Source organism: Theobroma cacao, chromosome 6, assembly GCF_000208745.1.
Source record: "Theobroma cacao cultivar B97-61/B2 chromosome 6, Criollo_cocoa_genome_V2, whole genome shotgun sequence".
In the NCBI taxonomy this organism is placed as follows: Eukaryota; Viridiplantae; Streptophyta; class Magnoliopsida; order Malvales; family Malvaceae; genus Theobroma; species Theobroma cacao.
In genome coordinates, this window is record NC_030855.1 from 18,788,242 (window position 1) to 18,801,880 (window position 13,639).

Sequence of the window (13,639 nt, forward strand, 5' to 3'; positions counted from 1 at the left end):
TCAATTCTTTATAGGCGATATGAACAATAATGTTTGAAATTATATACTTTTCACTCTATGAAAAAAATTACATTTTTTATCCAATTACTTTTCACATGCTTTTTAATTACCATATATTTTTATCAAAGGGGTTCTATTTAGTGTCTTCTACTCATCCTTTAATTATATAAAATATATAATATTTTATCCCAACCCTCCAAAGCTGAAATCCTACTTCGCCTTGCAACTCATGACCCTCAACGTAAAGGAGGCACAGGGAGACAATCATAACACACAATGAACACCAAAGAGGATGGACATCTATTGACCCACCCATCTAGGCGCATCCCCCGTCTCGATTGGCGACTGCTTCGCCACCCGGTAAGTAGCTTTATTAGCTTTATGCATAATGAAACCAATCTTTTGCTTCCTGAAACTTCTGCAAAGGATACTTAACATTTGGAAAAAATGGGAGCAATCGTCCAAAACTTGGGTATACCCTTCCTTTCTATTTCATAAGCACCACCTTTGACAAGAAAAACTCTTCCAACTTTCCCTAGTAGCTAATAGAGCTCCTTTTAGTGCCAGAGCTTGAGCTAGTTGTTGTCCTTAGCATTCATTGCCCTCCCTATTCCTGCCAATATTTGACCCTATCCATTTCTTGCTATAATTCCATTGCCTACCTCAGCAAACTTTCCATCATAGATCCCTTCATAATTTATCTTGATCCATTCTGTGGAGGAAACCATGTTTCTTAACTACCAGTCTGAACATTTGAGGCCTTGCTGATAGTGTAGTTGTATGTCCTGCAAGGAAATCTGTTGGTTATGCAAAGCTAGAACTTGTATTTAAACATTTATCATTTATTAACGGTTTTCATTGTTTCTAAAAATTTTGTAAAAGTTGATTAGTTGAAATAAAGTTTATGGAGTGTTATATACTTTGCAAAAAGTATCATTAGGAGTTATAGTTATAAGAATCTTATTACATCAAAATATTATTCCTCAACCATTCCTATTCAAAATTTTTATTAGAAAATTCGATATTAATAAAACATAGAAACTGGTATATGATTATGTTTCTCACTTATAAGTAAACAATCGATCTCATAAATTAAAGCATGCGAATACTTGAACTAACATGTGGATGCTTATTATAAGAACAAGTTCACTAAATATAACTCATCGTGAGAATTTCATTTGGTATGTTACTCAAATGTTTATGAAATAAATCTCATGTTACAAATGTATAAGTGATCCTTAGACTTAAGATCATTTGGTTACCTTACGTATGATTCGAGTGCTATGCTTTGATACTGATTAAAGTGGTCCTAGCCCAAAATGCTAAAAAAGGATGGATATTAGGTATAGTATAAAATATATGATGGTAAGTCAATGATTTATAGAGGATTCATTACCTTAAGTGAATATAAGGGGAATATCCCATTATGTCTTGATAAGTAATAACTTATGGAAGTTGTAGGCCTAGTCAATTAGAGATGTCAACAAATGAGTTTGTCTACACTCTTATGATGAGTTTGATTATTAGAATAAAGTACTAAAATGGCAAAGACAAAATTAAAGTAGATACTGCAACATGCTTCAAGTCTTATCGAGATATTAGATGATGAAGGGATAATTATTACATTACAAGACTTTGTAATGAAAGAGAGAGTCTAACCACTATGACTTTTCATAATATTTAAATAGTCATGATGCACTGTTATATGTCAATCTTAAGTTATAAGTATGAATTAATCAACTAGGAATTAATGATGAATGCAAAAGAGTTTGATTTAGCTAATCCTAGTTTTAACTTGGATTGTAGTTAATATTTCTTGTCAACATGTTAAGTACCTAATAAGTCATACACATTAAACAAAAGTTAATTGAGAATGTGAAAATGGGTTAATTAAATTGGACCTAATTGAAAGAATTTGAGAACTTTAGGGACTTAATTTAATAGCTGAATTAGTCTAAGGTAATTTTACAATTAGCATAAAGGTTATGAAAATCCTGCAAGAATTAGGGATTAATTCAATTGCCTAGACTTATGCAGCAAATTGAGGGCACAACTAGCACTACAAAATTACTACAAATCATCCACAAAACCTTGAGAGTTTTATGAAGAAAATTTTGAAAAGGTTTCAAAACCCTGAGAATCAATTTTTTATTCTTCTTCTAAACTATTCAATAATTGTTTTTCTTTTTTTTATTGAGTGTGACACTTTAAACAGTAGTTGTTGGAAACCCTATAAATTAGTTTAAAAGAATAAACCCTGTGAATTGCACCTAACTTAGAGGCTTGGTACCTTTGTTGTTGATTGATGTACTTTGGTGTTATTGGTTGTGTTGTGGTGTCTTTTAGTAAAAAAATAAAATAAAATTCTATTGACCTCTCCCCTATCTAGTATTAAGCTTTACAAGTATTAATAAATTTAATCTCATTTGGAGTTATTCGAAATTGGTGTTCATGTGGATTACCATTAAAGGCGAAACACTTTGACTTATTTTGATTTATTGCAATCCGGCCTGGTGAAAAGAGTTGATATTATACTAAATCTTTGTGATTTCGACTCCAAGGACATTAAGTATAATGATCTTTATACTTTAAGTAGGGTTTATCTGTACTCAATAACCAAAGCCTGATTCTGTGCAAGGAAAAAGTTTTTACTTTCTGTTGCCTATTATAGTATGATTGCATGCTTTTCTCAAGACTTGCTACGTGTCAAGGTCTTTAGCTTTGCGGCAGTCACATCCGCCATTGCCATTTTAGTTCTTGAATGGACATGAAGCTCCTAGTGACCTAGTCGAACATCACACACCTACTCTTTCAGATATATGTACCAACATATGTATGCCATCCGAATTTTAATGTTCATAGAAATGTCATCTTGAGAAAAGACTGCTAGCAGCCAATCATCAAATCTTGTAATATGTTTTTTTTTTTTTTTTGTTAATTTTAAGACCAAGGCGACCTTCATACCAAGTTACTCTAGTCCAATCACAACTCAGACACATGATCCAATCTCCTCTTCTTGTAGGCACATTGGGGTAGGTGACATGATTTAAAGAAGGTTTATTAGTTACACTCCCCAAAAATAACGATTAGTAATAACTGATTAAGCATATGTAAGTAAATAAAAGCATACACTATACTTTTTGTTCAAAAAAAATGATTTTTGATTTGAATAAGAAATGTAGTTGACTTTAAGAAGTTCCATAATTAAAAGTTTAGAAAAAGACGTCCTCCTCAATGAGCAAAAGGGTCTAAAATTTTAGCTTTAAAAACTTTGTAGGCCTATGTAGGTAGCAGAGATGCCATTCCATTATTTTGCTATGGTCCCCTTGAAAAGACAATTAAATGCTGTCTCAAGTTACGACTTTTTGTTTATTTATTAAGGGCTGCTGGTAAGCATTAAAGTGTAATTTTCATTCTAAATAAATAAATTAGAAAATAAAATTCTAAAACTATTTGACTTTGTGCTTGTTTGGATGGGTTTTTTTTCTATCTCTTAAAAAAAATCAAATTAAATAAAAATTTAAAAAAAGTCTTAAAAAAATAATTTTTTTTTAAAAAAAAAATTAGAAAAAGCTTCAAAAAAAAGCTTTCTCTCATCTTTTTTTTAAAACACGTCTTTTTTTTAGAAAAATTTTCTTTTGGTTTCACAAATACCGTCATCTATTAAAAATAATAATAACATTATCTATTTTCATTTTTTTATGATTTATTATTAATTATAAATTTTATATTATATAAAAATACTTTTTATACTTTTATAAATAAAAAATAAAATTAACTTTTTTCATTATGAACAAAAGNAATTATAAAATTTATATATATAAAAATACTTTTTATACTTTTATAAATAAAAAATAAAATTAACTTTTTTCATTATGAACAAAAGAATTTATGATTAATAAAAAATTATTTATTAAATACTTTTTAGGATAATTTTAATCAAAAAAAATTTCTATAAATTATTTTATCAAATAATTTATTTATAAAAATAAATTTATTAAACAGATTTAATTTAATTTTAAAAATTATTTTTTTTTATTAAAAACTTTTAATAACATTTAAGTTAAAAAAAATCATATCCACAAAATATGGTTGCCCATCGGAACGCTACTGTTAGTTGAATGATTAGTTGGTTTTGTTGATTCTCAAAACCAATCTTGGCCTTACATTTACGGATTTACCCACATAAGCCTCATTAATTAGTCACGTGCGATTTAAAACAGCTAGTTACACCCATAAGCAAGCCGAAGGTAATCTTTGTTCCCCCAACCGAGCGACCACTTATCATTCATGGCAAAGATCATCTCTTAACCCAAACTCCAATAAAGAGCGTGGACATCCCTCACGTAGCCTTCACCATTTCTTAGTCCACCCAACCCACCATGATTCGTCCGTGTAAGCCACGCTAAAAAATCCCACGTGAAAACCAACCCTAACCTTGGCAGTTTCCGTACAAAAGCCAGGGGAGAAAAATAAGCAAAACAAAAGCAAGACAAGAACATTCGCTTGAATGAAGACGATCTTTAACGGATTTTTAGTTAAAAGGGTTGGCCAAATTTTGAACAAGAAAACATGTGGCCGTGAAAGCCACGATGCCTCGTTAATTACTCACATGTCAAAGAGACTCAGTCACTTTTTTACCTCTTTCGATTCTCTAATAATTTAATAATCTTTTTGACTCATTGTTATTCCCTGCAAATTCTTTTACTTTTTCATGTACGGAATAGCCAATGAAGATATGACATGTCAGCAAGATGATCTTTTTAAAAGTGGGTCGCAGATGATGTGGCAGGATCTATGCTGCTGTTGGGCAGTGGACAAAATGGGACGGGAGGAAGTGCTAGAAAGGATAGAGAGAAGTGGGGGAAGCGGGTGTTTTTTTCCTGACTTCTATCCAGTTTGGTCCCACGGACAGATTTTGCTTTCATTTTGGTTTATGGTTTTTTAATTGGTTCCATGGTGATGGAAGAGAGAGAAGAGATCCTTCTCTTGTGGAATTCCAAGGCAACCCTCTTCTCTGGCAGAATCTATCTTTTTCTACATAATTATCTATCTCCCCCAGTGTTTTTTCTTCTTTCTATCTGAAATACCACTTTTATTTGTTTTCTTTTTTTAGGTTCTTTTTTCTTTACAACTTTTACTGGTATTTCATGTTGTAAGAAAGGAATGTTAATTGTTATATTGTGGTGGTGGTGGTGTTGGCATCTGAATCTGAGCTAAAAGTTTGGTTCTTTTATGGGGCAGGTAAGGGGGTGGATAGTGGTGAAATTTTTGTGTTGTTATCAGTAGCTTAATTTGTTATAACTTCTGGGATATCGATTATTGGAGTAAAGATTTGGTTTTCATGGGGTGCTGTGGTTCTGGATGTTAGCAAACATTTGTGTTTGTTAGAGCAATTATTCATGAGTTCTTGTTTGTTGTTTATGGTGTTCAGTCAAAAGATCTGTTTTTTTGAGGTGGGGTGATCTTTGGATGTTGGTAGAGTTCTAAATTCTTCTTAAGTGACTGCTTTGGATGGTTGAATTGATCTAAAAGACTTGTTTGTTGCAAGTAGGTTGATTCTGGGTGATTGTGTTTCCTCTGTGAGAATTTTTTCCAATTGCCATCTGGGGATCAATTGTTTGGTCTGTATTGAATTTGGCTTGAAAGGATGCAAAGGGAATGTTTTGACGGTGGAAGAACCAGTTTTTTGAGTGGAATTTTGTGGTGAAGGATTGGAAAGGATGATGAGAGGAGGAAAAGATGAGGCAAAGGTGATGAGTCCTATGTTTCCTAGGCTTCATGTGAATGATACAGAGAGAGGAGGGCCCAGGGCACCTCCAAGGAATAAAATGGCTCTCTATGAGCAGCTTAGTATCCCTTCCCAAAGGTTCAACTCTGGATCACTACCCGTGTCGCCTCTTCCCCCAAATAGTAACAGCAGCTTGGTTCCTTCAATATCATCAAGCCATGTAAGTTAGCTAATTTTAATGGTTTCCTAAAGTCATAAGATGCAATTGACTCCTTGAAATTACCTTGTTTGAATGGTCTCAAGCAATATGCGTAGTCTGTGTTTGATGTCTTGAGAATTTTGTTTTGTTTCTCTGTCTGTTGAGTTTGATGCGATTTGATTTAAGGCTTGGCATCTACTACTGCTAGCTTAATTATCTGGTACCTACTTAACGTTTCTATGGATTTATTGTGTCTTTCCTGAAAATTTGCTAGGTGGGTCACCCAATTGTTCTAGATTCAATCAAATTCTTCTTTAAGTGTCATATTCTCTTTCATTGCATTCAAGCGTCTCTACCCGATGAATGTTCAGTTTGTAGAACAAAATCTGTGTGGGGTTCTGAGTTATGCGTGATGTAATTTTTTTCTATTTTATGTTGTGTGACAAGAAATTATTCATATTTGTAGGGTGGTGGCAATGGAAGGAGTATGTTTATGCCATTCGGCAACTCCCCCGAATCTTCAATTTTGGCTGAGAAGTTTCATTCTTATTCCATCCCTGGGATTAAACTAAATACCATGAAAGGAAATCAAGAAAAAAAATCCACAAAAGCTACAGATTACCAGAGTTTGGATACCACACCACCAATCCCAGCAATTTCTAAAAGCAATCCATTGCAACCACTCCATTTCTCTAACTTTAAGAAATTTTCTTTAAGGAAGCTAGGACACGATGATGACCTTAGGGTTCCTACATCTGTTCTGTCTGGAAGAGATCGAAATTGCAGTCGCAGTAAGCAGAGTGGAGGCCAGGAAAATTTTTCTAAATTGAACTTGAACTCTTCAATGCAACTTCAAACTGCTAACGAAAAGCAGATGAAGGAAAACTATTCTGTAGATCAAAAGTCGAGAAGATATTTTGGGAACGAAGCTGAGGAGAATGGAAGATTATCTCGAAGTAGTCAAGACCTCATGGAAAGGTCTAATTCAGTTCAGTCAACCAGAGATAAAATCCTGGCAGACACATCATCTGACCTGCCAACCAAAATCAAGAATTCAGAATCATTAAAACGACCACATGCTTTCTTGAACCAAGAAAATAAAAGCAGCTCAGTAAATATGGTGAACAGTGTAGATGGTCCAAATGCACTGTTGCTTCAAGAGTGTGTGGCTACGCAAGACAAAATGATCTTCAGGGAAAATATTTTGGTGGAATCTGGCAGGTGCCGGGAAAATACTTCCAAGGTGAGAAATGAGTCTTGTTTGAGACAATCACTTGGAGTTGATAATGGAAGTCCAAATGTGCTTGAAAACACAAGTAAAGCCCATGAAGAAAAGAAGTGTGGGGCTATGGAAGTTGGGGTTGTTGGCGGGCATAATAATGTCCCAGATGCCGCCACGGTGGAGTCCATATCTCATTTGGATATATGCCCTGATGATGTCGTGGGAATAATAGGTGAAAAACAATTCTGGAAAGTAAGAAGAGCTATGGTCAAGTAAGTATCCCTCTTTTGTTGTTGCTATGTGCATCTGCTGCAGCTAATGAACATCATAAGTATGTGGTCTATTGACTTTTGTTTAGCAGAGCTGCAGAGCTGCATTTTTATACCAATAACTAATTTAAGATTTTAGCTTTGCTTCATATTCATTATTGTTGTACCCATATTAACGTCTTTTAGTTTAGATGTGTCTTTTTAATTAACAGTTTGAACTATCCCATTAATGGATTCACATTAGTTTATCATTTTACAAGCTGTAGAAATTGTCAAAATCAAAGCTGGTGCTACTATCATTCATCAATGTTGATAGCAACAGTGAAAGAGGGGATTGAATTAGCAACGACACCAAATAATCAACTAATGACACCTCAGGGAACTGAGGTCAACTTGGTACAGCTTCTATAATTCAGTCAACTGCCTTTTTTTGTGTGTGGGTGTGCGTTGGGAGCGGGGTGTTCTGGACATACTAGAAATCTTCTTATAGGCTCTCTCCAGATTCCAAAGATTCATATATTAAAATTTCCGGTATACTGTTTAACACAGGACAGCTTGAAGGGCTAGGGTTTTTAGTTAGATTATAATTTGAAATTCTTAAGAAATCAGGAAAATTGGGTAAAAGAAAAGAGAAGAAAAGAAAAGATTCCTAAGAAGTACGTAGGGTTGCTTGGGAATCACACTTAAAGATGATTGTATCACACAAACACAAGCAATAATCTGAAAGTTTTCTTATGTATATCAATTCCCTCGATAGGGAGTACATTGATCTAGATAGACTCTTAGTATCCCTAACAGAAATAAAATCCTACGTCCCTTGGGAACTAGCATGTGCTTGGACTCTTAGCAAACATTAAGGAAATAGAAAACAAACAAACTTGACTTGAAACTCAAGAGACAGGAAATAAAATAAGAACCATAAATCTGAGACTATAAAATAACTCTTGAACCCTATTCAAGCTCCGATCTGAACTATTTTAAGAAGATTGGTCTATTTTAAGTCACTTTCATTAGGTTTCTCTGTATCTCAATGCAGAATTAATTGCCCTTCCTGCACATTGGAGACAAAACTCTCTTCAGCATGAAACTTTACAGTATGAGCATGCTGTTTTTCAGGTCACAGGAAATATAGTTATAGGTAATTGTTAACTAGGTATATAAACTGCAGATACTCTTGGGATATATCTTTTGTTAATGGTTCATGTATTGCCTTCTATGTCATTTCTTGTTATATCAGTTTACCTTCTGTGTCTTCTACATGTAACCACTCTTAGTTGCTTTCACTGTTAAATGTTTAATATAATGTGCTGTTTGTGTCACTTCTAATTCTTCCAAAATGCACTCAAAATTAAGTTTCTTGATAAGATACTAATTGTTATATCCATATTTTCAGCCAACAAAGAGTCTTTGCTGTGCAAGTCTTCGAGTTGCATAGACTTATAAAGGTAAACGGGAATGTGCTATTGACTTGCTAGGCATTTCAACAAATTATGTATGTAATCTCATTTTTTGGTTTCTTACCGATCTATCTGTGTAAAACAAAAACTAAATTACCTTGCTCTCTTTTCTTTTAATGGATTGAACAGAAGGAAAGGAAATTTACTTTGCATTAATTTGGAACAGGTTCAGAGGTTGATTGCTGGGTCACCACATATGTTGTTTGAAGATACCTTTTTTATGGGCAAACCATCTTTAGATGTTTCTCCCATCAAGAAGTTGCCATCTAACTATGTTCTTGAACCGCCATTGATTGTTAAAGTCAAAGATAGTTCTCAAAAACCAAATATTAGCATTGAATGTGCAGATGAGAATGCGGTTGCAAAGCTTCCTCTTCCTTCTGCCAATGATGATACCAGCAAAGGACTTGTTGCACTGCAACCTAAATATGGGCCTTATTTAGGAAATGCCTTGTCAACACCTTTGGCTGCCAATACCAGGACATCTCCTTGGTGTTTCTCTCCATTTGGAAGTCAGTGGTTAGTTCCTGTAATGTCTCCTTCTGAAGGTCTTGTTTACAAGCCCTACGCAGGTCCTTGTCCTCCAACTGCAGGCTTTATGGCCCCAGTTTATGACAGCTGTGGTCCTGTGAACCTAGCTACAGGAGGTGGGGACTTTCTGAACACAGCTTACGGTGTTCCAGCTTCTCACCAACAAGGAATTGGAATTCTTCCTGGAAACTCTGCTATAGGTCAGACCTACTTTCCACATTATGGCATGCCAGTTATGAATCCATCTGTATCTGACTCAGCAGTTGAGCAGATGAGCCCGTTTATCGGAGTCCAGCTAAAGGGCAATCAGTTATCAACAGGTGATGTAAACTTCACCATAGCTCACCAGAGTTCATGCAACATGTCAAGTCAGGTGAGTCAAGCAATCTCATATTGTGTTGGAAAATTGCCTGCATCAAAAGAGAGCGAAATACAGGGAAGCACAGCAAGTAGTCCCTCTGAAAGGGCTAGAGGGGATGCGCTTCCTCTTTTCCCTACAGAACCTACAATTCAGGCATCTGATCACAATGCTCGGTCTAGTGGGCAGCAAACACGGGTGATTAAGGTTGTACCACATAACTCCAGATTAGCGACTGAATCAGCAGCTCGAATCTTCCAGTCTATACAAGAAGAAAGGAAACAGTACGATTAGTTTTTGTATCTAATGAGACTGCGTGGCAAATGACTGTATTCTTATTATTTTGTCAAATATTTGATGTTTTGTACCAGTAATTCTTATATGCTAATAACATGTACATAGGCAACATAAGGTTGCAAAACAATCAACTTCTGCTTAATTGTAATCATGCTTGCTTCTAAGTTTTATGTTTTACTGGCTTTTCTTTAAGAGCCATTTTAGCAGCAAATCTTAGCCGCGTCGGAAAACCACTACTGCACCGTAAGCCTTTAATTAACAAGCATTCCAAGTCTCCTTTAAATACAATTCTGGAAGAAAGATAATCAAAAGAAAAGTCTCACATGTCACTTGTGCTTTCCGGTTATGGCAATGTTAGTGATTCCTGCTTTAACAAATTCAGACTCAGAGTGCATTGAGATCTGCATTTTGAACTCAGACCAAATGTTTCTTCATTGCCCATGAACAGCTTAACTTGCGATTATAAAAGCCAACCACTTGGACTTACGAGGTTAGGGACTTTGGGTTATTGAAAAGAATGCCTACAACTTGAACTTGTCGTGGTTTCTTAGCTTCACCCGCATTCCAATCCTAAATAACATCCACCCAACCTTTGATTTATTACTTAAAATTATTACATTCTTTATTTGGCTCTAAGGAAAATATCATACTATCATAAATTACCAGATCTTTGTCGCGCAAGTTGCAAGTAAATATCAAATTTTGTTGCTTTGTAATGGCTCTACTGGCATTTATCTGAATATCCAGGGCCACCAAAATAGAAATGGGTTCCGAAGTCGTTCTTGGTTGGTATATGTAAATCATAGCATGAAGGATTTGACGCATATGGCACAAGATTTTCAGGATCTCTCACAGCTCCAGAGTCATCAATATACCCAAGATTTCGGAAAAAACTTGCTTTTCCAAAGTCTTCACTGGGAAAATGGCCACTCCCCATCTGAGTAGAGGTGTGGCGCCCTTCTAATTCTGAATTGACAATCTCTCCGCCCCAAGTTATAAAATCTGCCCTGTCAGATAACCCTGTGAAGATGGAGCCTGGCCAGTATCCTAAATCTACGTTCTGTATCCTCAACCACCAGTTTCCACTTTGCTTGTCCTGAAACATTTTCCTTGTGGTCATTTTATCTTGAAATATTCCTAACTCACTCAGGTTCATTTCTTAACACATCCCACATAAGAAAAAGAACCAAAATTTTATCAGCCTTGCATAAATATAACATGTTCTTTACCTTATGTATAGTTATGCTCATCTCATATTGCTTGCCCCCATAAGTGGAAACAGGTTCTAGATTTCCACCAAGGCCAAACTTCTTGTCGGTTTGCACAAATCCAGGACAATCAAGATTATAGCAACCGGTGCTTTGATAGTCATCGCTCTAACGTTCCACAAACAAGCAACTTGAGACAACTTAGAGTGTAATGTAAATTACCAATATGAAGCATATGTTTGAAGGGATTTCTAACAAAATGTTCACTGTTGAGATACAGATACAGAAGGGATCAAGCAAACTTACAGTCCAGTATATGAATAATTTTGTTCGTTTATCGACTTGGCTAACCTGCAATATGAATGTATCAGTTTACCAAGCTGTTAATTTAATCAAAACAAAGGATATGAAATTTTCCTTGACAGAAAACTTACGATCCATCCAGCCTCCATAGAGTTCAATTCATCTTGAGGCCCTGACAAAAGCCAGATTTGTGCTAAGCTGAACTCGTTATCAAATGTTGGCGGATTCCATACGTTAAGCATTGCACTTGCTCCAAAATAGTTACCATTAACAGCAGAAACTTGAGCGTACTAAATCATATTTTCATCAATAGCAAAGAAAGAGCATCATATAAACCAAAATTTAGGCTATTTTTACTTTTGTTTACAACTAAATGAAGGTATAAAGGAATGAGAAAATTTTGAAATGCTACCTCATGATTTCTGACAGCTTCACTTGCAACTTGGTCAAGGTTTTTCCTTCGAGGAACAAATGCCATAGTCCGAGTAGAGTTGTGTATTTGTGCTCTAACAATGGGGATCGTTCCTTCAGGGCATTGTCCATTCTTATGCCAACCTTGAAGGAGCTCTGATTCGAATTGTTCTGTTTCCATTCCTCTCGGATATGAACTTGGTTTCATCTGTAAAATCACAACAATCCTTAATTTGTTCATGTTAGATAAATAGATTTGAATACAAAGGAGTACTTTACTCCTTTTATTATTATTATTATTATTATTAGTTATTTTTTAAATATAAAGAAGAAACCATGTTTGAGGATACATTATTCTGATATTATAAAAACCATATATATCATCTAAGTGCATGCATGTATATGTTTTGTATGACCTGTTCAAATCTCCTCAGGAATTCATCTATTTCAAGTGGGTATTTAAAGAAATTTCAAAACAAGTAAATAATGTGTCCCCGTAGCATGCATGCAATCATATTGGAGAAGCCACAGAGAAAATTGAATTGATAGGAACCTGTACGGTGTGATTCTTGAGAAGAGGATGATTAAAAGCAGGTTGTTTGTAGATATCAACGCAGTCAATTACATCACCGTCTTCACTCTGTCAACAAATCAACAAACCATTATCGTCCATGAGATTTAATTAAATAATAATTATATAAACCATAAAGAAAAGGGAAAAACAAAGTATATGACAACCTGTATTGTTTTTATTGCTCCTTCATGCTTAGCCAACTCCATGTTTCTAACAGAGGAGATGGACCTTCCATCAACTTGAACGTGAACATGGCTAAACATGTGATAGAGAGCTACAAAGACAAATATGCAGTATCCAAGCTTGGTCTTTGTATGATTCCGAGTATCCATCGAATTAAAAAAAAAAAAAAGGCTGAAAAGTTTTTCTGATCTTTGAGAAGGGAAATTTTGTCAGAAACAAATAAAAGTTGACTGATGAATGTTTATAGCATTAGAAACCAATATATATGGCATGCTATGTTAATATGGAATCAAATCTGTGATTTGTATCTGGGAAAAATAAATGTAAATGCAATTAGGAGTGTATATGGCAATCATCTTACCAAGAAGAAAAGATGCAGAATATGGTATAGATGGATTTTTTTCCAATTTTAGTAATATACATTTGTATCCAATTAAGGATGAGAAAGGAAGATTTTTCATCTTGCATAGCCTTTTCACCTCTTAATAATTGATGCCGCTTGTGTTTTCTTACTTATACAAATGAGGAGGAAATCTTTATCACTTATCGTTTTAAACATTCCGATAAGTAAATTGATTCAAACATGTGTTTATATAATTTAAGACGTAGATTTACGTGTTATTATGATAAACTGAAAATATTTAATGTTAAAATGATTAAGAACCGAGTTTTTATTTTCGAAGAATTTAAGCATTGAATTTACAATATAAAAAACTTTTTGTTAGGTGTAGACACCTAAAAAATAATAATAATAATAATAATAATAAATAAATAATTTTAAATTATAATAAAATAAACTAAAATATAAAATAATATAAAAATAAATAAATAATATATATAAAAAAAAGGGATGGCTAGGCGTACGCCCAGCCATCCCTTCCCCATCCTTCCCCAAC

At 34.5% G+C, this 13,639-nt stretch overlaps 2 protein-coding genes across 2 annotated transcripts; one reads left to right on the forward strand and one right to left on the reverse strand.

Moving 5' to 3' along the window:
- LOC18596071 (protein EARLY FLOWERING 3) lies at positions 4,838–10,241 on the forward strand. Its single transcript, XM_018123604.1, has 4 exons — positions 4,838–5,951; positions 6,397–7,424; positions 8,815–8,866; positions 9,045–10,241. The coding sequence occupies exons 1-4, from the start codon at positions 5,724–5,726 to the stop codon at positions 10,059–10,061; spliced, it is 2,325 nt and encodes a 774-aa protein (XP_017979093.1). The 5' UTR covers positions 4,838–5,723; the 3' UTR covers positions 10,062–10,241.
- Positions 10,635–13,276, reverse strand: LOC18596072. Its single transcript, XM_018123605.1, has 7 exons — positions 12,725–13,276; positions 12,540–12,626; positions 11,988–12,194; positions 11,707–11,865; positions 11,579–11,623; positions 11,294–11,440; positions 10,635–11,160 (listed from the first exon to the last, which is right to left on the reverse strand). Exons 1-7 carry the CDS (start codon positions 12,890–12,892, stop codon positions 10,786–10,788), a joined length of 1,188 nt encoding a protein of 395 aa, XP_017979094.1. The 5' UTR covers positions 12,893–13,276; the 3' UTR covers positions 10,635–10,785.